The following is a 27,786-nucleotide window of genomic DNA, read 5'->3' as shown; positions in this document are numbered from 1 at the left end:
AAAATGTCTTTTCTAAACATTTCTCTTGGGATACTAGACTTCCTCTATGATCTAATCATTTATTTGATTATTTAGAGCACTTGTCAAACACCTTAATCCATAATCAGTAATGCACGGTGTTGAAAGAGCTGTGGAGAGGAATATAATCAACTTCGGCTTACAGTTGTCAGAATAGATGGGTGGTTAAAATAAATTTGTAAAATATTAAACCCAGTTACTCTATATTTATAACTGTACTGCACATAATACATGTGTGCTAAAGAGTTCTCAGTAGTTTTGAATAGATGACTTTAATAGCTATAGTTGCCAAATATTATATTCTGATAAGTGAAGTTATACAACTCACCTAACTGTTAATAAATCAATAAGTCAGGAGCCTACTGTTGAGATTATGGTCTGGAGTCAGACTGCATAGTCTTGAAAACTGGCTTCACCACCTTGGGCAGACTCCCCAGCCTTTCTTTGCTTCAGTTTTCTTATCTCTAAAACAGAGGAAATTATAGTTTCTATTTCAAAGGTTATTATGAAATAAATGTAAAATACTTAAAACAGTCCCTGGCATGTTGTAACAAGTAGGTGTTAGTGAAAATGGTGACAAATAATGAGTGATGATTGTTTTGTATGTCTAAGCAATATATATTGTTTCTTTCACTGTCCTTTTCTACTTTTATCTGCTCACAATCCTTTTATGTACAAAACTAAAACAAAATTTAGTATTGAGCTCTTACAAATATACTTTAAGGTCCTATATTAACTTGATGTCATTTTGTTAATTCCCAGGGCAGGTGGTGGGGAATGATTTTAAGAATCTTGTCCTTTTCTGAGTTCTATAACAGCACCATTATATTTACCTTCCAGTAAACACTGGAATAAATATTAACTTCAAAAGTATGTTATACACTTGTCACTAGTGTAAGCTTGAATATTAGCACATGGTCATAGCCAAGGACTACTAGCCAATTTCTTAAATAATTTCTATTTGCACTCATGTTAAGGTTAGTAATTTATTTTAATAGCGATGAACTTTCATTTAAGAAACTAGAGTTCAGCCCTAGCTGGTGTGGCTCAACGATTGAGTTCCAGCCTGTGAACCAGAAGGTTGCTGGTTTCAATCCCAGTCAAGTCACATGCCTTGATTACAGATCAGGTCCCCAGTGAGGGTGTGCGAGAGGCAACCACACATCGATGTTTCTCTCCCTCTTTTTCTCCCTACCCTCTACCTCTCTCTCTAAAAATAAATAAATAAAATATTTTTTTAAAAAGAAAGAAACTAGAGTTCACAGGTAAGTGAACATCTTTTAAAATTACATTCATTTTCTTTCACATTGGAGATCCAGGCTCAGCCATTTTAGGAACTGATACCAACATTTTGGACACAATGACATTATGAAATAACTTTTCAGAATTAAAACCTACATACTGACTCTTTAATAATGCCATACCATTATCTTTACTGTTTCTTGTTTATATTTTTTACTTATTTTCAATGAAAATACATGTACATTCAGGTATCTAAATATATAATTAACATACCGTCGTCAGCAGCCGTCCGTCTCGAGAGACGATGGTGTAGCTTCTTAAGAGTCTATCTGCACCGCCGAGAATGGCTGTGCAGTCCAACTTGGGAGTGACACGGTATCTGTCTCCTCCCATGTTGAATCGACATCTTGCGATGACGCTGGAGTGTCCTCTCCAGTGAAGCTGCACCTACAGAGCCTGGGCAGGGTGATATGGAGGGTCTGCTGTTGCCCATGCAGCAGACCCCCCCTCTCTTCGCAGCTGAAGGGTCCAAGGGAAAGACGGAGTCAATACAGCTTGGCTTCAGGTGCGCCGCAGGAGTTGCCGGTGTTGACTACAACGTCAAACCGCCTTAGGGACTCCGGCTCCGGATTTTCTGTCGGGGTTTACTCCCTTAGCCTTTCCCCTGAAGAGGTATGCCGCAAGGCAGCGGAGGTTTTTTGGAGTCAGAGTTTTCCTTCTCTGGACTCTCAAACCAGTGAGAGATAATTAACATAAAGGTATGGGAAATTAACATTATAGTAATTTTCTAACATAAGTGCTTAAATGTATGCTTTTTCTGAAATGATATTGTTGGTTTTGTTAAGTCCCTTATATTTCAGAGTTCAAGTTTATTAAAATTAGTATTTTTTATTTTTAAACCAATATTTTGAAATGCAAAGCACTTTTATATGTAAAGTCCAGTTAATTTTCCCCCAAATAGAATGTAAAGTAACAGAATCTTTCTTAGAAAGAAAAAAAGCCATTCACTAAATCATCTATTATTTTCTGATTTACTTAAATGAATATATTTTAATATTTAAAATGTGAATACATTCTTGTGATATTTTTCTTTTAAAATCCTATCACTATCCATAATTTAAAGTTTTTGTTTGTTCTAAAAGCTTTAGTTTGAGGATTTCTGGATAATGTTTACATTTTATGAAGCTTTTTCTAAAATGGATTTATTTAAATGGAAAATGGAATCCCATCCTCTATTAGGAGGGTGGTTGCCATGCACTACCTCTTTATTAATGATCTAGAGATGATTTGATATAATTATTAAAACTTCATCAATAAGAAATAGAGGCAGAAAATGCAGGATACTAAAATAGAGCAGGAGAAACAGTTTCTATTAACAGTATTTTATCACTCTCTGTCACTAGTTAGTTGTAGTTGAAGTGGCTCTGTAGAAGCCTATTTATTATTATGTAATATCTAACAAGTATAATAAGCTAACTACATACCAGTGTTTGAATTTTTCATTATAACTTTTATTTTGCCACAGGACATATAGCATGAATTTGGGGGCGGTGAAGTGTGTTATTTCTTCAGGGTATTGCATTATGATGCTGCATTTTACAAGTTTCATAGGCAGTTCACTTTCCAAGTCGTCATCCTCGTCGGCAGCCGTCCGTCTCGAGAGACGATGGTGTAGCTTCTTAAGAGTCTATCTGCACCGCCGAGAATGGCTGTGCAGTCCAACTCGGGAGTGACACGGTATCTGTCTCCTCCCGTGTTGAATCGACATCTTGCGATGACGCTGGAGTGTCCTCTCCAGTGAAGCTGAAGCTACAGAGCCTGGGCAGGGTGATATGGAGGGTCTGCTGTTGCCCATGCAGCAGACCCCCCCCTCTCTTCGCAGCTGAAGGGTCCAAGGGAAAGACGGAGTCAATACAGCTTGGCTTCAGGTGCGCCGCAGGAGTTGCCGGTGTTGACTACAACGTCAAACCGCCTTAGGGACTCCGGCTCCGGATTTTCTGTCGGGGTTTACTCCCTTAGCCTTTCCCCTGAAGAGGTATGCCGCAAGGCAGCGGAGGTTTTTTGGAGTCAGAGTTTTCCTTCTCTGATGTGCCCTGACTGGAAGATCGAACCAGCGACACTTAGCTCGCAGGCCGGCGCTCAATCCACTGAGCCAAACCAGCCAGGGGTACTTTCCAAGTAGTTATTTGATTAAGCTGTGTACAGCTTTATTCAGGCAAACATTAGAAGCCAGCACATTCAGATAGGAGTTTCTTACCAATTTAAAGGCAGCATTATTGAACCATAGATTCAATCCTGGGGTATGTGGCAATTTTAATTTGAAAGGGTTCAACAATATTGCAATAACTATGTGTGGTGTCAGGTGGGTACTTGAAATTTTGAGAGGAATACTTTGCAAAGTACATGACTAACTGCTATTCTGTACACCTGAAACTAATACAAAATAATATTGAATATAAAGTGTAATTGAAAAATGAAATTAAATTTTTTTAACAAAATAATAATTTGATAGAGTAATTTTTTGTAAATAATATACTTGGAAATATTCTAGTTGCTCAACTTTTTTCTGATGCTGTCTTTTTCTTAGGGTATGTATATTAAATCAACATACGATGGCCTCCATGTGATTACTGGAACTACAGAAAATGTAAGTATTGTAACATTTCAAATTTTGGTTTGTGTTTTTTTTTTTTTTCTTTTATTGTTAAACAACTTATATATCTCACGTAATTACAGTTGACTCTGAGAGCGTGAACTAATTAGGAGATAAAACTAAAGATATATTGAGTTAGTAACTGCTAGTTTAGGGAGGATTTCAATCAGTTTATTTAGTTTAGAATAGCTATTTACTAAATCAGATGTTTTCTGTTTGCAGGCAGAGATCTGTCTTTGTTAAGTATTTTCTGGTTCATGACAAGTTATTGTGACATCTAAAATAATTCCCTTGCATCTGTCAAATAGTTTATTTATGCTAGGAAACTTAGCTCACATAAGAAAGAAATTTCATATAAGTCATGCTTTCTGAATACCTTCTGTATAATTCAGCTTCATTTAGTGGAGGCAGCATGGTATAGCTCAGTGGTTTTCAATGAGGACCTCCCTGGACCAGCAGTATCAACTTCCCTTGGGAACCTGTTAGAGATGCAGATTCTCAGACCCCACCTCTGTGAGAACTACTGCAAGCAGTGGGTCAGAGTGAGTCCCTGGGCCCCAATCGTACAAGCAGTTCTGCAGCTTAATGGCAGTGTAATTTTTGGCAAGTCACTTACCCTCTCATTAATTTAGTTTCCTAATCTATAAGTTGGAGATAATACCACCTGTACTGCATACCTCACTAGGAGGTTGTGAAAAATCAAACAAGTTAATAAATGTGGAAGACTATGCTGTAAAGCTACAGAAATGTGAAGTCACTATGTTGGGCATTAATACTACCAGTTTAATATGTTTTAATAGCATAATAAATCATTATTCCTGCATTGGATTGTCCCAGATTTCCTTCCTACTCTTTTAAGGAGGTGCAGGTCTTTGAATTTTTTTTAGAAATTCTGACAGATTGCATGTTTATGCTGTGTTCCTTCTCAGAAGACTGAGGTGGAATTAGTTAACCTCAAGTTAGTATTGATCTCAACATTTTACCAGAATTTTCTTTTAAAAAGTCAACATTGTCATCTAATTACCCTATTACTTTTATTCATTGATCCCCCCACTTCTCTTGGTTTCTGTGAATGATGAAACATGTAATATGTTATAGTTGGATTGCTGTACTGACCTCAACATTTGGTATTAAATATGAGAGGTGTGTGGGATCAAGAGTATCATTTAAATTCACATTGTGAACTACTTCAAATTTCTAAATGCAGTGAGATACTGTAAACTATATACTTTTCATTTATTGATCATTCTCATATACTTGTATATCCCTCTGATCACTCATTTATTCATTTGTTTGTTTAACAAACCTTTGTTCATACCTTCTATGTTTCAGGCACGGGGCTAGGTATTGAAAGAATTTAACAGTTAAACTAGCTTGTTCCTTCTACAGAGTGCAAGCAGGCATTTATCTGTGTAAACGGGCTGTGAAATTTGCATAGATGGACAAAGGAAAGGATAGTAAATACTGCCATATGAAATCAGAGAAGGAATCACAGAAATTGTGATTTTGAACTGTATCTTGAAGAATTGGGAGGAACTTCATTCCTATACTGTATGTTGTCTAAAAAAATAGTTGAACGCTATGCTTTGATCATATTAATTATTCAGTAATATTTAATATATGGACAAGTTATCACAGAAAGATTGATCCTGTGAGTAGTTCAGATATGAACAAATATTAATAGTCCACTTAATTCTTTTTTCTTGAAGATATTTTACTATTTTTGGTACCTTCAGTCATTATCATTAGGAGATCTGTGTTGAGTCTTAGTTAGGCTGCTCACTAAAGTGGGTAAGTTACTTTGCTTTGCTGTGTACCCTAGTTTCTTAGTTTTCTCATATGGAAAATGTAGGGTTTAGACAAAATGATCTTTAGGCTCCCCTTTAGAATTAGAAGTCTGTAATTTATAAGACTTAGTCCCTTTTTTACTTATCTGTACAAAAAGTCATTTCAGTTTCTTTGAATTTTATATATCAACTATCATTTTCTTTTACATCATGACTAGAGCCATTGGCATGATATTTTTTTCATACTGTCCTTTAAAAAGATCAGTTGTGAGCCAGATAGCACAAGGATTGACTCTATAATTGCAATTTTATTAAAGTAATGATTTACAAACTTTTCAGAACTGTTATATAGTACCTTGTCTGATTTATTAATATACCCAACTCCTAAAGGTGCTGTTAAATAAAAAAAATTTTTCTTGTTATGACATCATTCTTAAGGTTGGGTTAATATCCTAGATGAACTATCCTCTCAATAGTACTTGTGTTACTACTTCAAACTGGAATTCCCTATGATATCACCTTGTCTTAAATTTTAGTCTATAGCACATAGTTTTTTTGTGAATTTTAAAATTTGTTGAAGTTGATATTGTTTTGACTTCTTTGTTTTTGAAATAATTAGAAATTGAAAATGAATAAAAAATGAACTAGTAATCACTTTTAAAGTAAATCCTATTCTAGGGTCTCAACTGTAGCATTTTATTAGCTTTCAATAGATACGAATAAATATTACAGTATTTATAGTTGTGTTTGATAATAAATTAACACACATCAATGCACAAATATATTTTTCATTAAAACACATTTTCTGTACATTCAAGAGTTCATACACATTACAATATGTATAATCAATAATCAGTAGTCACTAAAGGAAAATAAATAATAGTATTTTAACTTCATTTCCCATACCTATGATATCATAAAATTTCTATCTTAAATCTCATTTTAGTTTTCTAAAGACTTCATAAACTTGTCACATTAATTTACCATTTTTTTTGTTTGTTTGTTTGGTTTTTTTGCTTGTTTGTTTGCTTTTGTTTTTAACATCTTACGAGAATTTTAAAAAAGTGATGAAATTGTTACCTCTGGTGGAAATGCAGGCATTTTAGTTTTATTTAGTGTGGTTTTGTTTGCCAATATATTACAGTGTATGAAACATAAGAAATGGGATGTTCTTATAATTAGACATTTTAGAGAATATTATGTAATGTAACTTTTAACTTGCTTTTCTAAGTTATTCAGAATCAATGGTATTAATAATGAAATAACTTAATAATTCAAGCCTGTACTTGAAAATATTTATTTGCTAAAGTTAATGTGAATTACTGCATTAAATATAAAGGATCAAAGTTTAAAAAGATAATGTTTTGAATTGCATTTTTAAATTATTTGCCCAGTAGACCCTAGTAGGGCTGCTTGTATAAAGTTTACTCTGGTTAATACCAGTTATTATCTCTACTTTATGTCTCAGAAACATATTGGTCTTTTATAACATAAATAACTATATATTGTTTTGCATTTCTACTTAGTTATACATAGAATGCAAACAGTATATTAAATACTACTAATATTTTGTTATATTAATTCCTTGAAGATGATAATTAAATTATTGGTCTAATTTAAAGAGGTGAACTTAGTGTTTCAGAGAGAGGAGATAACTGGTAAAATTTATGTTCTTTATCATTTCTTTTATGTTAAATTTAGTCACCTGCAGATCGGTGCAAAAAAATCCATGCTGGTGATGAAGTGATTCAAGTTAATCATCAGACTGTGGTATGTATAATTACCTTCTGAGTCAGTGGGAGGAACTAATATAAACATTTGCTAAAGTTTTAAAAGATCAATGAAATGAAATACTTGTGTATAAAATAGTTGAATAACCTTTTAAAAATAATTGAATGATTATTCTTCCTAATTATTTGATGAAATGTAAGGCATAGTTTTAAAAGGACATGAGGAATTTGGTTGGTAACTGAGGTTAAATATGCATTTCTATATGGACAGCTGCAGGATAACATTATATACCCCATGAACTGGGATACATCATTTTGGAATAGAAATTAAAGTCACAATGCATACAAATTTATCCTTTTCTTGATATAACTTTCGTTTTACAAATTATTGAATTACCTAGTTGATATGTTTTGTAACAGCATACATTCATCTACTTGAAGATTAATTTGTTCATTAAATTGTCTGGTATATTGATTTATTTTAACTGTTGATTTAAAAAAAATAATCTTTAGTAGCTGATTTAGCTCTTCATTTCCCAAAAGAGTACCACAGTGTTAGTTTTAAAACTATTCAGCTGAACTAAATAAGTTCATAAAATTTTCTTGCTTAATGAACTTCACAAATACCTTTCTAAGCTAAGAATGACATTGGCATTCTGTGCCTATGGTAGATTTTCAAGGGATATTTTTCTTAATCTCAGATTTAGAAAATGAACATCACATGATTTTCACTTTAGATTATTTTCTGTCTCAGTTGATTCACTTTGTTCTCCCATCTCTGCCCAAATAAAATGTATTGTCTAAAAAATGAAGTTAAATACTTTTAATTAGTAATGTAATAATTCTCATTTGAGAATATTTGTTTTGTTGTAGTATATTCTTAGAGGTCACTAATTCTTCAGAGTGAGTAATTATTTCCTGTTGTACCTTTAAACTTGCTTTTGCGTGTTTCAGTCATAGAAGAAATTTTAAAAAGAACGGCCAAATTTTGGGCGTTAGAAGACTGTGAAAAATTTGATCTTTCTCTGATTGATCTTAAGGCAGAAGTCAGTTTAATTTTGGCTTTGAATAAACTGAAAAGTTTGCGATATTTTGGAGAAGATACTGAACAGTGATAATTAAGTTATGATATTTCTTCAATGAGTTCATTAAGTGAATAAAAGTTAATCTAACTTTAAAAAGTAAACACATGGGTCTAAGGTTAATAGGAATTAAGGCAGAATGTTGGTAATTGAAAAAATCTTTGCACACTATGGCAATTTTGATGATGATCAAGTTCTCATTACTAGAAACTATGCGAAGTGGTTGCCCCTAGGATGAGGATTTGGATAGTGGGATAAAGCAGCTGCTTCATTAGATAGGCAGCTTCTCCCTCTTCTAGTGTTCAAGTTGCTTCTATTTCTCCGTGACCTAAACAAACATTATATCTGTTGGATAATTGGACCAATTTCCAGTTGGTCAATTCTAAGAGGATAGAAATTAGTTTCTAATGAAAAATAAATTGTTTAAAGGATACTCTTTGTGGAGTTAAGATTATGATACTTATGAAATGCATATGAAAGTCTTTAAAAGCTACAAGTGAACTAATGAAATCTGTATGTATTGATGATATTTAAATATTGTGAGAATGTGTAAATATATCTTTGCATCACAGGAATATTCTAAAATATTAAAAACTACACAGAAAAATGGTTGGGGAAACTTCCAGTTTTTGCTCTGAAATTGACTTATGGCTTTAAGTGAGTTATGGTAACTATTGAAGCATCATTTTACCGTTTTATGATGACAATCATAGCCAACACTTGCTGAGTTCTTATAGTGTGCCAAGCATGTTAAGTACTTTATTTTATGTCATTTATTCTTTACAATGATACTACAAAGAAGGTGTATGTGGAAATTGAGACTCAGAATGATCATTTAACTTAACCCACAAGACAAAGTTCTCTGAGTCTAAAGCTTATGCTCTTTAGTTTTATTATACTCCCTCCCCAAACTCAAATTGCAAAATTATCAAACAAAAGGGGAAGAATTCTAACAATAATGTAAGTAAATCTCAGGATTCACTGAGAGATTAAGTGGGGCCAAGGATAGGAGAAGAGGAAAGGAATTGAGAATTTACATAACTGGAGAAGGATCAGCAGAACTGAAATTAGAAATGGTGTTGAAATTTAACTTTCTCATTCCTTTCCTTCAGATAAATAAGATATGTAAAACACTTATCATAATGCCAAGCACACAGTAGTGGCTCATTAAAAATTAACTTTCGACCTCCTTTTTTCTTCCTTTTACCTGCTACAACAGTTGGGCCCATTGGAGTCCAGTTTCTTGACCGACTGCTACTAGAACCTACAAATTGATTTTGGATAACATTAAAGGCAGTCTCTGACAGGAAAATATGTTGAATTCCATGACACTAGTCTTCCTTAATATTGTGACCAATTACCAGATCTTTGTGTTCAAGTGAGAGGCATATTTGTGCAGGAATGGTGCACTCTGCCTTCTTTCTTGCTGTATCACGCATTATGCTATGTATAGTGCTTTTAATTGTTTTGCTACACAGTATACAGATGTGGTGAAATGGAATTTTTCTGGGTTTTGTTACTATGAAAGATTTGATAGGTAGATAAATTAGTTGAAACAAGTATAAATTATTTGTAGTCTGCAATTACCAGTTCTATCCCTACATTCATTTCTAGGTTGGTTATGATATAATAATTACATTAAACTATGGCTTAATACATGTGAAATACATATTTAATATTTAATGCAGTAATTAATTGATCAAAATAATGAGATATTGTCAACATTATTCTATAATAATTTAGACTCAATAATGAAAACAGTAATGTTTAGTCTTATGTTTTGAATGTTATTAGCCCAGTGAGTAGTTAGTATTTTTCTGTAATTTCAATTTTTTCTACTGCTATAGGTAGTATATACAATATAAAATCTGATAACTATTCTTATTTTTAAATATATAGAAAAGCAATTTGAATTTTTTCCCTATGAGTCTCAGAAAGTTGAATGAATCATAGATGAATTCAATTACTATTTTTGGAAATTGCTAGTATGGTATATCTTCAAGATGTACAATTAGATGTGTATGTCCGGAGTTTGCTTTTTTTTTTTTTTTTTTTAAGTTATATTTTCTTATTTAAAATGAAACTGGAAGTTTTATGTCCTTTTTCATGTTGCTATATTTTTTATTGTAAGTGGCTTTTAAGCTTTTCAAATGACCATACTTCTGTGGCTGAGAAACTGTGGCTGCCAGGTAGGAAGAAGAAAAAATCATGAACATCCAAGCAAAGCAGACTGAGTCCTATTGCATTCTTCCCTGCCAGTGAAGATCCAACTCCTCAAAGGCTGCTGGAATCTCCCAAGATTTTTTCCACTTCATCTGCCACTACATCCCTCTCTCTGGGAGATACCTCGGCATAGTTTGACTCAGCAACTCTGCCCTCATGATGCACTTTTAACACGTTTTTTTAGTTGATGAAACTAATATTTATAGTTATCTATTTGGGCATATTCCTAATAAATTTGTTAAATTTCATGTTAATACTCTTTTTTATGTGTAAGTGTTCTAAAGCTTTTATCTATACTAAAAACAGATATTTCCTTCTTAGGAATATCGATTAAAAAGAGTGGGATATGTGATGGTTGAATCTAGCATTTGGAAAATTTTCCTTTCATTTTGTGTAAATATTTTTTAAATATTCCTATTATTTTGAAAGGTCTTTGGGAACCTGATGACTTCATTCTATCAGAAAAAATGGTTGAATAGATGTGGTTATAAAGGCTACTGGAATGGAAAATAACAACGTTGGGATAGTTAAGAAGAAGATAGACTGCAGCAAATAGGATGTTAGGCATTGATTAGTTGAGAGATGGAAGATGAGTACTATAAGCTAGTGGTCCTCATAACCCCCAAATAGAGAACATTGTTTAGCAAGAGTAAAGCTGGTGATGGCAGAGGGGATGGGGTGGAAGTTGTGGGAAGGAACAAATTAAAGGGCTATTGTGTCATCTGGAGGGGTTATTCTAACTTCATTATATAATTCTCAAAGGTGTCTCCTTTATTCTCTTATTCTCACTCTAGTCTCCCATTTTTGAATCTATCCTCTCAATATTGTTCCTTCAACCCCAGAACAGCAGTAGTGTTGATTAAAGGGAAAACCAACATAATCAGAATGGATGGAGAGTGCGGTGACCCATTAAAGCCCGGTTCTCTCTTTCCTTCCCTGTCACCCTACCACCCTCGTTCTAGGCTTCAGCAGGAGGAGTGGAATCAATAGCATGATATCGGCTAACCCCAGAGGTGCTTTCTCTCTCTCTCTTTTTAATTTACTAAATTGTCATCTTTGTTTTTTAGAGTTTTCTTCTAACTTCATTTTTTCCTTTTCCTTTAACATCTTCATCTCTTCTCACTTAAATATTTCTCTTCAGTTTTTTTTTTATTCTTGCCTATTTTATTCTGTTCTCCTATCTCAAAGGAGAAAGTATTTATCTTATAATTCTTCATACCCAAAATATTGAAAACTGAGACCTCAAATAGCAGTGTCTCTTGTGCATGTTACATCTTATTTGGGTAAACACAAGATGTTGCTGTATTAAATACACAAAGATTAACTGTATTAGCATGGTGTTGAACATACTGCTTAATAAGTAGTTTTGATAATACCCTAAAACAACTCTGTTAGAATTCTAAGACATTGGTATTCTAAAACAGTAAGTGAGTTGTTCTCTTTTAGAAGGGAAAAAGGGAAACAATTCATCATAGATTTTAGTTTCTCGTAATATTTTATTTCAGATTTTACCTTATATACTGTGTGGTTTATGAGATGATTATGATTTTTCCTTTTATTTTACTTGAACATTGTGGACTTTATAAAAATGTGTGGAAACTGGCTTTGAAGTGCCACATATTGATATAAATTATATATTTTATTTTGCCGAGGAAAATCAGTTAATTAGTTTATATCCAATATAATATTTTATGATTTTCTGTTATCAGACTAAAATTTTTATATTAATGAGATTAAATTATATGATGACTTAATAATGGTAAACTTCCTATTAACCAATTTATTTTCTCTGCAGATTTCTGCATCCTGATTTGTTTTTTTCTTATTATGTAGTTTTTACTAGCTTCCACAGGGAAAGAGAAATTGCTTTTTAAAATGGTTACTCTGATTTATTTTTATTATTAGACAACATCTTTCCGGGGCCATATACATTTAATATGATCCAGTTATTTTACATGGAATTTTAAAAAGGTTTCCTTATAAGTTATTGTTTTGTGTGTTTAATATGTATCTATTGGCTTATGTTCTTACCTACTTCAGCTTATTAAGTATGCAAGTCAGTATCAATAAGTGCAGCCCTTTTCCTTCTCCTACCAAAAAGTCAAAAATTGGCCAGTCTGAATTGCCAAATCTACTTTCTGTCTAGGGTAAAGGGGGGTCCAATTAGTAGATAACATTTAACTGCCTGATGAAGATCATTACATGAAAAGGAAACACCTTTGAGCACCACAGAACAAATTTTAAATACTTAATCTTAACTTCTTTTTATGTTATTTAGCCCTAGGATTCTAATACAGGCTTCACCCACTAAATCAACATTCTGATCAGCATGGTGGCTGAAATTTTAGGTAATGTAGCCACTGATTACTTTTACATTTCCTTTCACCTGATTAACCTCAATAGTGGGCACCAAGGGATTTTTTTAAATTGGAACAAATGGCAGAGAATTTACAGTGGACATTGAGTTACCTTTTTTGTCTGAGTTATTAGATTTCTGGTAAAATGATTTTTAAATACAACTTCTACAGTGAAAGCATTTATAGTCATTATGGAAGTTAATAAACTAAAATTTTTAATAATATAGATTTAGAATGTTATTTAGCTATATATATGCATATATACACATGTTTTGGTTTGTTTCAATAAATATAGACTTCTCTGGCAATATCTGTGAATATTCTCAAGTAAACATATTCTTGTTAAATGTCTAACATTACATGACCTTATAAAGATTATTCACAGCAAGAAGTTGTAAATTTTTAAGCATGTTACTTTGTGAATATTTGGGTTTTGGTTAATTTTAATTACTTTTTAATTTGGATTTCTATATTAAATTTAAGCATGATTTAAAAAATAAGTATAAATGTTTTCTTTATTCTCTCTCAGAATTCTTATTAATAGGAACTATAGATTTTTAGATAACAATTCTTTGTTTCATCCCTTAGCTTTGGTGATTAGACTCTACTTTTTGTTTTAAAATGCACATATTTATAATATCTTTGCAAGAAGAATAAAAATGAAATATAGGAAGGAATGGCTGGAATGTAATGATTTCCAAATATATGCAAACCCAAAATTGTTTCTAAAAGTTAACCCATTTATATCTCTTCATAAACTTTTTTTGTTTAAAAAAACTGTACTATTATGGTTCTTTTCAAATATCTTATTTCTTTTGAGGGCTGGGTCATGAGGTTCTGTGGTATGATCAAAGATTTGCTCCTGCCGCCTTTCACTCTAATGGGATTGTCTTCCTCCTGTCTGTCTAGCAGAGGCTTTCAGACTCACTCAATTTTATCTTTTGGAAAAGTTAAAGGACATAATGAATGAGGCTGAAAGAAAAATAAAATTGTATTCTATTTAGTTTCCTATAGCATATATGGATGTAAACCATGAAGGCCCCAAGATAAAGCTTTGTCTTCAGAGATTGTGACATTATTAAATGTCTTACTGAAATGGTAGGAGGGAAAGAGAGCTTGTGTTGAAGATGCTAAACTATACTCACAGTTTTTAATCAGCTTGACACAGATGCATAGACATCAGTGATACAGAGGCTGCAGTTACTATAACTGATAGATATGTGAGTAATAGGATATGGAAATATAACACCTTTGGTGAAAACTATGTGGGTGATTCATAAAACTTGAAGGAAAAAATTATGATTACTGTCTTCTTCCTTCCGTGAGCTTCCTCATGAGTCCATCAGAAAATTCTGATTTAACCCTCAGAACTTCTTGGTTACAGAGAAAAAGACTCCAAGAAGATAGTATGCAGTAAGTGAAAAAGTAATACTAGCATCTTGTAGTGCTCAGGTTTGCTTTCTCTCTTGGATTCCCTATCCATCTTTAGCAGTGAGAAATTAAGTATTCTCTGCTTTCTCTTTAAATATAATGCCTAACATTATATTTAATATAGTGTATACATGACTATTTATGAAATTCATATGGAAATATTAATTATTAAAACATGTAAATTCAAGTTGTGCATAGCTCAACCTGGTCCAGGTTTTACTGTAAAAATTAAGCCACATTTTAAAAATGCCTTAAAATGCTTTGATGTATTCTTATTCCACTGGATAAGTGCCTTTTAAAGTTAAGGAGGATGTGAAATGAAAAGTGGCTCAGTGAATAAAGATGTAAAATTGTGGAATTTTTTCTTAATGACAATAAAAATTTAATTTCCATATTTCTTCTTTGCAAATGCATGTTCCTTTTATTATTTCCTAAGTTAATCTCTTCTACTCATATGTGTAAAAATATCAATACTAAGGCTTTATTTAAAACAGACAGCTTGGGACATCTCTGAATTACCTATTTAAATTACTCTGCTGGAATTTAAAACCATTTTTTTGCATATGTTTACTTAACCAACTGCATACCTTTCAGTTTATATTTCTTTATATTTGAACCATGGGTAATTTATATTCAGTAAATAAATGATTGTGGAATAACAAAATTAGAATATCTCTAAATAAACTATAGGATAATATTTTAACATTTTCTCATTCATATTTTGTGGGAAAAAATTTAAGTATGGTGAAGTCTGTAGATTGGTACTCAAGATTTAGTAGTTCTAAGATCTTTTAAAGATATTGTGTATCAAACTTCATTACTTTTGAAATCTTTATTACCATAAGACATTTCCTCCACATAGCTTGTTTTGCTAAAGACAGAGGCAGTCATCAGCATAAAATGTTGACTTCATTATATATGTCAATAACTTTTTAGTAATGCAAAGAAACATAACACTAATAAATATCTCAGTACCAAAAAATTTGGCAAAGACACTATCATTAGTCACAGTGTGATGAGTTGTGTGTTGAATTAAGTCTCCTGAGTGCTTTTAAGAAGAGCAGAAGGACGTTTGTGTATAGTGTGACTCATCATCAGACATTCATATAGGCACACCTCAAGTCTCTGAAACTTCCGTTGTGAAGCGGTATCACTTATAAATTATAACCTATGAGTAAGAGCGTATGAATACATAGGAGCATGTGTAAATGTTAATAAATATGATACATTGTCTTGTGAAGGATAATAACTCAGAAAATATTTTAAGAAATGTCCTATCTTCCTTCCTTTAGGTATAGAGATGCTTTCTTGTATCTCCAAATACAATTGTGACAAAGGTGAAGAGGTTCTGGGCTGATATGCTTAAATTCTTACCTTTATGCTTATTTATAAGTTTGTCTACTTGGGACCATAGAGTAGAGATTCCTTTCATATGTTGGTCAAATAATTCACCAGCTGTTGCTTGGCAATCAGATAGGCTAGTGAGAGTCCTAAAGGGGTCAGAGACAACTTCTTCCCTCTATGCACCGAGAGGAAAGGAAGTCTTGCATCTCTTCAACACCAACACTAAAAGCCTCTTCTGCATCTAATCCAGGCAACTCATTGTCCAAGGACCTGCCCACTTATATTACCCTTCACCTGGGAACCTCTGGTGTCTGCTTCAGCCTGATCAAAAAGTTACAAGCCCTATCCACAAGGAAGCAGAACCCCTTTGGCTTTTAACATTTAGGATGACCTTAAGAACTTTGAGAAATTGTAATCCTGTTGTGTTGTATATAAAATACATTTTAATGTATAAGTTGGGGATTACATGTAAACTAGTAAGTGATAAACTAGTATAGTATCTGCTTAGAGACACTGACCTTTGCTACCTTGGACAATAAGGAAGATATCATTAGTAGTTCAGCATATGTGACAAACATATTATCTGTAGCTAACAATAAAGACATATTGTGTGTAAGATGCATATGGTGATTTTTAAAAGGTTTATTCTAACTCATGAACGCATTGTGAATAAAATATTCTATTAAATATTTAGAAAGAGAAACTTGGACTATTTACAACCACTACAAAATCTTTTTCTGGGGAAAAAATTTTTAACAGTGTTTAATGTGTACGATGAAGCAGATTTTTTCTTTGACAAATGGAAACTTACATTCTTTGTCATAATCACATCACTATGACTTTAGGTCTGGGGTATTCAAGCTATAAGTACTACTTTTAGAAATATTCACTTATAAGAAAGTTTATTTGGTAATTTGGAGTAAAGAATGTATTAGAGCTTTAGTATCAATTATATTACATTTAAAGAAAAATTTAATACTACATCTTGGTTTTACATACAAAATAAGACTCCCTTTATGTTTCAAGGCACTTTATGGTCTCTGAAACATTACATTCTCATGTCTCCATATCATCTCAGTAGTCAAATTATTAATAAATAATGTGTCTAGCATTTTAAGGCACCTTATTGATTGCAGGTTTATCCAGACAAATAAGACTCAGTTTTTATTCTCAAAAAAATAAAAGCAACTCTCAAAATCCAGTTTGTGAGGTTAGGTGGAGAGGAGCTGAGGGGGTGAGGAAAAGTATATAACCTTAGGAAGAAGCAATGTGTGGAAAATGCCACTAGAGAGATAGTGTGCTATGAGAATCACATGAGGAAAATATGTTCTAGCTGTAAGAGACTTTATGATGGATTTTGCATATAATATGAGCCATTATGGATAAGTAAGATTTTATAGATAGGAGAAAAATTGCACATAGAAGTAACAGTGCCTTTGCAAAGACATGGTCAAGGGTAACTGTACAGTGTTTGAGGAGAACATGTATTGTATTTACTCCACCGACAATTCCACTCACACTGCACTACTGCAATTTGCTCAAACTAGTGTTATTTTGTCTCATGGCTTTATTTATGCCCTCATTCTCCACATCTGTTCAGCTCCTAAGAAATTCAGCTTACACTGTTATGAACCTTCCCTGAACTCTCAAGAATTGGTTAGATGCCCTTGGTAGGGGATCCAACTGCACCCTGTATTCACCCTGTTGAGGTGCTTCTCTTACTTTATTGTAAATGTTTATTTACCTGCTCATCTCTCCCCTGCTCAATAATGAAGCACAGACTGTGCTGCAAGTACTATGTTATCCATAATGCATGGAAGGCACACAAGATTTACTGATTTTATAAATTATAATGCCTTAACATATTAAACACCTCAAGTATTCTAGGCATGAATGAGTCACTGCCTACAAGATGCACATGTACATCATGTATGTACAGCAGTTCTCAAAATGTGGTTCCCAGTTAATAGCATCAGCATCACTTGCTAACTTGTTTAAAAAAAAAAACCAAAACATGCAAATTGTAGGGCCCCACCTCAGACATTAGATCAAAAATTCTGGAGGTTGAAATAACAATTGTGTTTTAACAAGTCTTCCCGGTGAATCTAACACATGCTAAAGTTTGAGAACCAAGAAATCACAGGAGACAACTATGGCCATATTGACAAAAGACCTATGTGAGGAATTTATTTTTTTAAGCTGACTTGAAAGGAAGAACACTTATACTGTAGCAGTCTTTTGGAACTACGAAAGAGTAGAAGCAAAAAGACCAGTTAGGACTCTGTTGTAAGTCTAGCAATCAGGTATCCAAACCAAAACTTGGGCAGTGAGAAGAGACATTAGTTGCTAGGATCAAATAGGTGAGTCCATACTCCAAACTCGAAAAGCTAATGGGGAACTTTTTGTTGTTACTGCTGTTGAATGAGAGTAAGGATAATGAGTTTGATTTCAAAGTGTTACATTTCTTTGAACTACCAATGGGATATTTAGGGGAGGATGCTTGCTCTCCCTTGTGCTTTAGAATAAAACAGACTTGAATGTGAATTCTGGCTTTTCCACTTAGTATATTTGTAATCTTGGCCAAGAAAATGTAATCTCTTTTTGCTTTCATTTCTTCACATGTAAAATGGGTTTAACAGTTTTCCTCACAGGGCTCTTGTAAGAATGAAGATACAAATAAAAGGAATGTAATAATAGATATCAAGATCTAGTATAGTGAATTATTGGTACGTTATTATCCAATAGCCATTAGTATGGATGAATTGAATTGTTGGAAATATGTCACTAGAGTTCTTTATAGGAAGCAGGGATGTTTAGAAAGATTTGAAAGTCACATGCAGAAAGTCATTAGCAGAAGCCCTGGGAAGAGAAGAGACTATTGTAAGAAGACCACATGCAGTATTAGAAAGAGATCTAATACCTAACCCAGAGGAAATACCTACATTTATTGGTTGTGAGAAAGAAGAAAAGATGGAGGATATTAATCAGAGATGTACCAGGACCACCTTCCTTTACTTAAGCTAATCTGTTGTCATATCATGTATTTGAATTTTCCTAGCCATTCTGTGTGTTAGAACCAGAATGTATTGTGACTTTGGAAATCTAATCATTTAGCCTGTGCAAGAATATTGAAACTTTTATTTTGATGTTGAGCTCACTATTTCACAAGTTAACCAATTCTTTTTTGGGATCTTCGATTATTAAAATTTTTCACATATATCTATAACCATTATCCCTTAAGATTTTTTTACTTTATTTAATCCCTCCCCATGTTGGTGGATTATACTCCTATATTAATGTCCACTAGAATTCCTTCTTTATTCTTTCAAAGCTCCCTCTATCTCCTAGTACAGAAAAATTTTTATTGCAGCCAATGTAAAGTCATTTTTCATATTACTATTATACAGTACCCTCCCATGGTTTCTAATTCAAGTCTATTATGCCTAATATTTAAAAACTATAGCCAGAAACTTAAGTGATAACTTTGAAAACTAATCTTAAAAAATGATTAAAATGCATTGATATATTTCACTTATTTTTGACATGTGTATACCATTACATTTAGCCCCTAGATAGAGGCTCCAAAATTTCTTAAAGTTATAACATATATTTCCCTTATTTTATCATACCATCTGTTCATGTCCTCCTAAAATCTGTCAACCATAAGTATCTCAATAATATTTAAAGAGAAATAAATTAATTTCAAGAATTCACTACACTTCATTATATGGCTGAAGATAGGTTAGGATATCACAGAACTAGAGCTGGGAATCATTTTTCCTGGAACTCTGGGACCATATCATATTTGCCCTTGAGGAAAACATAATACAATCCAATAAATGGGGACAATTGATAAGAATTGTATATAGTAGAGAAGACAGAAAGCAATGGAGAAATGATCCAAATTAGGAAGTTTGAGAAAGGTATAAGGAAAAAAAGCACTATTTGAATGAGAGGCATGAGGCCCGGTTGCTGTTTATGTGTATACAAGTACTGGGATGGGCCTGACAGAGCTGAAACCTCCACATGTTATTGAAAAAAATGTTACCCAAAGTCTGAATTACTCAACCAACTTTATTCTCCTTCAATAATTTTGACTTAACACTTAGGTATCTACTGAAACATTCATTGAATCAATAATCAATAGACCTACTAATAAACTCAAGAGCTACTGGGCACAACTGAATAATAAATTTTTTATTTTGCTAATCATCAAGAAATATCATGTACAGAGCACATATGATTTCCCCATCACTACCTTTTACTGTTTTAAATAATGTTTTTCTGATTCTGACATTTTATGGAAATTTTTCATCCATAGCATACAGTCCTGATTAGGTAATTCATAAAATTCATTATTTTCTAATTGGAATATTACTATTCAGGAACAAGTCCACTTATATTGTTGATTTTGTTGTTTATAGAAAATAACTCATGTGTGCAGCCAAAAGTTCAAGAATAAAATTATAAAGAAGAAAGTATATATTGAATTCTTTACTCTGGTTTAATGTAACCACTGTTAATGGTGTTCTAATATTTCTGTTTTCTTCTTTCGTTTTTCTTCTTGAGAATTTGTATCACCTTTATTGAAACTAAAATATAGTCAGATTTATAAAACAATTATTTTTATTCCATTTTTTATTAACTTGATGGGGTGACATTGGTTAATAAGATCATATGGGCTTCAAGTGTAGATTTCTATGATATGAAATCTGTATATTGCACTGTGTGCCCACCACCCAAAGTCAAACCATCTTCCATCAACATATATTAGGCCCCCTCCACACCACCCCCTACTCCCTTCCCTCTGATAGCCACCACACTATCATCTGTGTCCATAAGTTTCAGTTTTATATCCCATATATGGGTGAAATCATATAGTTCTTAGCTTTTTCTGACTGACATTTCACTTAGCATAATATTTTCATGGTCCATCTATGTTGTCGTAAGTGGCAGTATTTCATCTTTTCTTATGGCCGAATAGCATTTCATTGTATATATGTGCCACATCTTCTTTGTCCACTCCTCTATCAAAGGACACTTTGGTTGTCTTCATGTCTTGGCCACCATGAATAGTGCTACAATGAAAATAAGGTGCATATATCTTTGTGAATACATGTTTTCGAGTGTTTTGGGTAGATACCCAGGAGAGGGATTGCTGGGTCATATGGTAATGCTATTCTTAATTTTTTGAGGAGCCTTCATACTGTTTTCCATAGTGGCAGTACAAGCTTACATTGCCACCAGCAGTGAATGAGGGTTCCTTTTTCTCCACAGCCTTTCCAACACTTGTTATTACTTGTCTTCTTGATAATGGTCTTTCTAACAGTTGTGAGGTGGTAGCTCATTGTAGTTTTTATTTGCATTTCCCTAATCGCTAGTGAAGTTGAGCATCTTTACATGTATCTGTTGGCCATTTGTTTGTCTTCTTGGAAGAGGTGTCTGTTCAGGTCCTTTGCCCATTTTTTAATTGGGTTGTTTGTTTGGTGTTGAGTTGTATGAGTTCTTTATATATTTTGGATAGTAACCCTATATTAATGCCCTATGTTCTACATATATAATTTTTTACAAAAATAGACTTTAATTAAATTTGCTATTTTGGAACTTAATTTTTCCACACTACAACTTTTATAACCCTTACTAATGGACATTTACAGAATTTACAAATCTTTATTGGCTTGAACAGTACTACAACACATATGTGGCACATTTATATCTATGCTTTTATCCAATCATTTCCTTATGGTAGTAGTAGAAGTAGAATTGGGGATCCTAAGTTATATACTTCATATGTATCTTGATATATATTTCTTTACTTCATTTAAAAATTGCTAATGCTGTCTCAGTGAGAGTGGGAAGGCTAATTAAAAAGTAGTAAAATTATATAATTTTCTTTCATTAAATAACGTGCAGCTATAAAATTAAGATCTAGCCAAATGATTACTTTCTCACCCACAAAACGATTCCACTTTCTCATAGAAAAAAAATTCTATTTTTTGGAATTGTGTGTCAAAAAGAGCATAGAAAAGTGTGAAGGAACAGGGTAAACCAAATTGCATTGAACATTACACAGGAAAACACCATCTAGCCTTAAAATTTTTTAGCTAGTCACAATGATTATATTGTAGACTAAAATGAAAGAAATTGGTGGATAGAAATCAATGTGTAATTCATCAAGAATAGGAATGTTGATCCCTGATTGCTGTAGCTCCGTTGGTTGGGTGTCATCCTGCAAAGCAAGAGGTCACTGGTTCCATTCCTGGTAGGGCACATGCCTGGGTTGTGGGTTCAATCCGTGGTCGGGGTGTGTGCGAGAGGCAGCCAATTGATGTTTCTCTCTAGCATTGGTGTTTCTCTCCCTCTCTTTCTCCCTTGTTTCAACTCTCTCTAAAAATTAATTAATTTAAAAAATAAGAATAGGTATGCTGAAAGATATGGTTATCATTGACTGCTTTAATGTAGTTACCAATTATTTGAATAAATGATAAAATGTGGTTATCATTAATAAGTTTTTCATAAACTCTGTATAAACAGTATGTTTTTGTCCTTCAGATCTGGAACTCAAAATCTGCTTTATATATATTTTGGAAAGAAAATTGAATAATTGGGTTTGAATTCACTTCACTTTGACTCTTGTCTTATAGAAGTGTCTGTAAGGACACTTCTTAGCTATCAGAGTAATCAGAATCAATGTAATACACCTCTGGGCACATAATAATCCCACTTATATATAATGGCAGACTTTTGACCAATTCCATTACTTTAGTTGATCTGCATTAATATGACTTTTTATTTTAAAAATTGGCAGCTGCTTATTCATATTAGGCAAGTCTCTAAATGATCCTTTTGATTCATATCTGATAAACCTTGAGGTTTTAAACATTATAACATCTCGCTTCTCTTTTGTCCTCATCTTCACAATCATTCGATTCAGCTATAGTAGAGTTTCAATGAATGCTCATTCATATGTAAACCAAAATATCCCATTATTCTACAGTGGCTGTGGTTCAGAGTACTTCTTCATCATAGTCTCTGGGGATCAATACTTCTTTTGGTGAAGTGCTTATTCTTTCCAGCTTGAGCATTATCTTCCAGGCAAAGACATGAGTAACAGACAAAGGCACCCATTCCCTTTCACTTGATTGCCTAGCAAAAAATTAGATCATCACTGTTAAGACCATTTGCTAAATCCTCCTTGTAATCTAGGATAAATTTTGGCCTGATGTATTTATATAATACATCCTGGAAAAAAATCTAATACATTAGAGTTGTGATAAAAGTTTCTTTCTTTTAAAATGTTAAAAAAATTTTTCCTTGAAATAGTAGATATTTTGAATGTGTTTCTTTAAAGCATAATTCTAAGATTTCAGTTACCTGATAACTGCATAACTAGTCGATCCTAAAAGCAAATTAACAAAAATTATTCTATGTTCAAAATATTAAAAAGATGATGAGTGAAATAATTTAATAGATAAGAGTTGAGCCAGGTTTTAGGATATTTATCAAGTACTTCAGTTTAATTATACAATATGTTTTGAGGTGATACTCAAATAGAATAGTTTCATTAAATATAGCACATTATATTTTATGTTTATAGAGTGGGTTAGAACACATTTTCAATAGCTGCTGCATTGGAGTAGTATTACCATATTGTTTTTTATTCTATCTTATAGCAGGTTTGTTTTATTGATGCTATCTTCCGTGCATCACAGTATTGCCTTGGTGTGTCGGTACCAGCTATTGGTAGTGTAATGTCAGTCTAATTTATAGACACTTGTACTACATATCTCTAAAAGATGGTGATGAGAAAGCATGTGTAGTTTGTAAGCTCAGCACATTGCCAAATCCTTGTTTTCAGGCATGCGGATTTTAAAATTGTACTTGTGAACATAACTTGGATCTAGACTTTGCACAGCATTAATGATGACATAATTTCTTTAAATTCTAAATTACTCCATTGGCAGGGTATCGTTCTAGTCTCTGCTTTGACATGGTAAATGTCCATTAGCTGATCTCATAATGATATGGACTCTAATGCAATAAAATGTTTAATCAACTCAAAGATAAAATTTCTTTCTTAAGTATATATCTCCTGAAAATTGATAGGATGGTACACCAATTATGTGATTTTCATTTTTTACTAATCTTATTAAAGGGGGAAACATTAAATCTTTGAATACTGTACCTCAATTTTATTGTAATGATTTTGCTGGTTACCAGGTGGGGTGGCAGTTGAAAAATTTGGTGAATGCACTACGAGAGGACCCGAGTGGTGTTATCTTAACTTTGAAAAAGCGACCTCAGAGCATGCTTACCTCAGCACCAGCTTTACTGAAAAATATGAGATGGAAGCCCCTTGCTCTGCAGGTAATGAAGCTTAATCATAAGTCATACACCATCATTTTAGCCATAGATTATCTCAGTAATGCTTCTTTATTGTGCCTCATCTCAGCAGCATATGGATTAATCTTGTATGCTTTTGAAAATTTGTTTGTGAAATGATTTCTTCACAGCTTATGCTAATAGGCTTAATTGTGACGAAATATGAAAGTTTCTATAACTAAAGCCCAAATAATAAAGAACTTGACCTTGATTTGTAAACATTTAAAAGCATAAATCCGAACTAACCACAAGTTATTTTCAAACCAAAATATGGATAGAAATAAAAATAAGAGGTTTCTTTTTTATATAATCTTCTATTTAAAAGTTATACCCACATACACTTTTTGAAGAAACTAGATAATAGTTTATAGAATTCTCTTATATCAGGTCATAAGATAGTAATAGTTATTTATGAACAGTAGGTAAAGGAAGTTTTAGATAGTAATTAAAATATATCAACTACATTCCTCCTGATGATTTTTCTCTTTTCCACTCTCTTGGGTGGCAAAAATAGAGAAATTGTTGCATTAGAATTTCTGCACTTTTTCTTCATTATAAAGCATCATTCTAAATATTACTCTGGGTATTGATAAATTATATTCATTAAGAATCTGAGTTATCTAGGAAGTTATAAATATACAGTTCTGGTTGATGAAAGACAAGCAATACATTTTCTTCCATTTCAGTCAGGATATAATCTTTAAATACATCATAGAAAAAACTTTTGTCCTTTATAAAAACTGAATGTTTAAAATACGAGACTATTACCTTTCTTAGAAGTCTAATTTTTAAAAATTTATATTGCTAATTGAAATAGAACACTGCCCATTCAGATTAAAAAGAAAAGCAATATATGAAAATGCCATTGTTATCACTGCTACATAAATTGTTATTAAGTTCAATATTAGTACCTTATACCATTCTTAGATTTTCTTCCCTAAAATCCTAAATTCTTCATTACACATGAATGGCCTTATAGATTATAATTATTTCTAATTATTTAAAACTTTACTACTTATTGGCCTCAAATTTGCATTATACATAAATAACATAAAATATATAAAATGTTCTGATATTAAGGTCTTTAAATTTTAATGTGAAACTTTCTAATTTTCAAAAGAATATATGTAAAACTTTATTAATATGTCCAAATACATTTGACTTGCAGTATGTTTATTATTAAATATTTCTGATGGTCATTAAAGTTCAGAGTGCAATGTTTGACTCATTAACCCATAGATTAATAGATCCAACTGTACCATCACATCGTTTTATTTTCTTGCTGCATTATAAGTTGCTTTGTTGTTCCAATCTGTAGTTTTTTATTGATATGTCTTCCATAAAGATCCTTCTTCAAAGTTTGAGAGTTGGGGACCCTGAAGAAGAGGCCCATACTTTCAACTTTTAGGTTTTCTTCTCAATCAATATATGTATAGTTAAATTTGAATTTCTCTCTCTAGTCTCTTGTTTCACATTGAATGCCACAAAGACATTCGCTTCTTGTTGATCCATGAACTCTGAGGGAGTATCTCTAGAAAGTAAATTGATAATTTGGTCCCCTTTTAGATTCTTTTGCATGAGCGCAGACTGGAGAATTAAGGTAATGGTAGTACCCAGATAAGAGTCACTTTTATATAAAATGCTAAAATTACTGAAAGAACAACATTTCTTATACTGCTACATATATATTTGATATGTGTATTCAAAGCTGGAGAATAAAGACTTTAATTTTTTTAATAACCCCACCTTCTTAATAATAATATAATTACAATAGATTTTCAAGGCACTGTTTCTAAGTCCATTCCCTAATGCCAAGAAATGTGCTTCATCAGATCACAAATTATAATTACTCCTTATTGCCTATTCAATTATTCTGAGTATATTTGCAGGTTTACTTTTTCAGAACGCTGAAATCAGATAAAAGAAAGTCAGCATTTATATAAGTGCTTATATGTATTGACATTTTTATAAATTTGTTATTTCAATAGAATTTAGTTCATCTGATATGTATTGTCTAAGCTCAACCCCTTATAGATAAACAATACTCTCGGCAGACAGGAGAAAAATCTGCTTTCAACTTCTTTGAAAATTGCATCAGAGGTTGACTTTTTAGAGAGCAAAAGAAAGAGTATTCATTTTTTAAAATTATTATTGAATTTATTGGGGTCACACTGAAACTAAATACTTCCTAGTGGTGTTAAAACAAGATCTTAGGATTAAGGGCAATGGTTAAGTCCTCTAACATATACAAGCACCACCAGAGCTCCCTGGAATCTATTTTGAAGACCTGAAACTGTATCATGAGTTCTTCCTTGATCTTAAGGCTTTAGCCTGTGCCAAAATACAAAGACACTGGAAACTTATTGGAAATTATGTGGCCAGAATTTTTATAGAATGTAGATTTTTATACAACCAAAGATGGACAAAACCTGAGGGTACCAAGATCTGGAGATTGAAGATAAACTGCTTCCAGAGGGGGAAAATTCAAAGAAATAGTGGGATGAAAATCTTGCCGGTGGTCTTCGATTCTTTTGTAACTTTGCCTAAGGCCACGTATTTTTCCTAGTGGCTAAGAAAGGACCTCGGATGTGGAAAAGGTGCTTAATCCTCTGTGCAAACACAAGTATCATTATTGCATTCTTGCTTCTGGTATGTGTACAAATATGTTAGTGCTAAAATGCCCATTAACTCATATAAATATAAATATTCAGTGTTCAAATCTGAAGAATTAGACATTAATTAGGTCATTTCTTGTTTCATAGAGTATACTAGTAGTCTAGTTACAAAAAGAAACAATTCATGATATCTATCTAACTCAATATGTTCACTTCATTTTTTCTCTATACTCTACCAGGTTTTATTTACCTACTAACATTTTCAGATAAAAGATGACAAAGTTTTGTAGTTTTGAGGTAGACACTAATACATGCATCTTAAACAATTGTATTCTAATTTGAGGATTAATTATTTTTTAAACTAACAAGGAAATAATTTGTACCTTCACAAATAAAAAATAACCTTATCTACCCTAAGGTAGAAGATTAAGGAATATCACATGTTTTAATGAAAGAATCATTATTTCTAAAAATACTTTGAAAGATAGTTCTATTATTAATCAATCATAATGATGAATTTTGATTTGAAATTTCTTTGGAAAATCATTCATGGAATTATAGCCAAATAAACAAAAGCATACAATTCAGCTTCATGCTCACAGAGCAATTTCATTAGTACATTTCATGAAATGTGGCAGTTCTTTTGTTAAATTCTTGACTTCTCAAACATTTTACAATAGAACTGCAAGATACCTGAGTCACATACTACAAGCATATTTAATCTGGTACTGAATTATGTTGTCATTTGCATCCATTTAAAAATAATAGAGATGTTTTGCCTAAGAAAGAATCTTTTATTCTAAGAAAGCAACCCAGGAATTCCCTGTTTTTCAAGCGATGTTTTTAAAACCATGTCCTTAGTAACACCCTCTACTAATGTCGTGGATTTTGGAAAGCAGAGTGATTGCTTATGGACAAGTTC

General features: G+C 32.5%; 1 protein-coding gene across 4 annotated transcripts in view; it reads left to right on the top strand.

The window, feature by feature from the left end:
• Nucleotides 1-27,786, top strand: part of CNKSR2 (connector enhancer of kinase suppressor of Ras 2) — a 272,213-nt gene that overhangs the window by 120,925 nt on the left and 123,502 nt on the right. For 2 of the 4 annotated variants that reach the window (XM_090264453.1, XM_090264452.1), the window contains exons 7-9: nucleotides 3,848-3,907; nucleotides 7,402-7,470; nucleotides 24,088-24,234. In XM_090264453.1, the coding sequence (XP_090120579.1) occupies nucleotides 3,848-3,907; nucleotides 7,402-7,470; nucleotides 24,088-24,234 (276 nt within the window). The remainder of the gene's footprint in view (nucleotides 1-3,847; nucleotides 3,908-7,401; nucleotides 7,471-24,087; nucleotides 24,235-27,786) is intronic. The other 2 variants (XM_090264455.1, XM_090264454.1) reach the window with 1 other exon arrangement.

Source organism: Furipterus horrens, unplaced genomic scaffold, assembly GCF_987537825.1.
Source record: "Furipterus horrens unplaced genomic scaffold, mFurHor1.1.pri manual_scaffold_17, whole genome shotgun sequence".
Lineage (NCBI taxonomy): Eukaryota > Metazoa > Chordata > Mammalia > Chiroptera > Furipteridae > Furipterus > Furipterus horrens.
The sequence above is the reverse complement of the archived record's forward strand: the minus strand, read 5'-3'. Positions and strand labels throughout refer to the sequence as shown.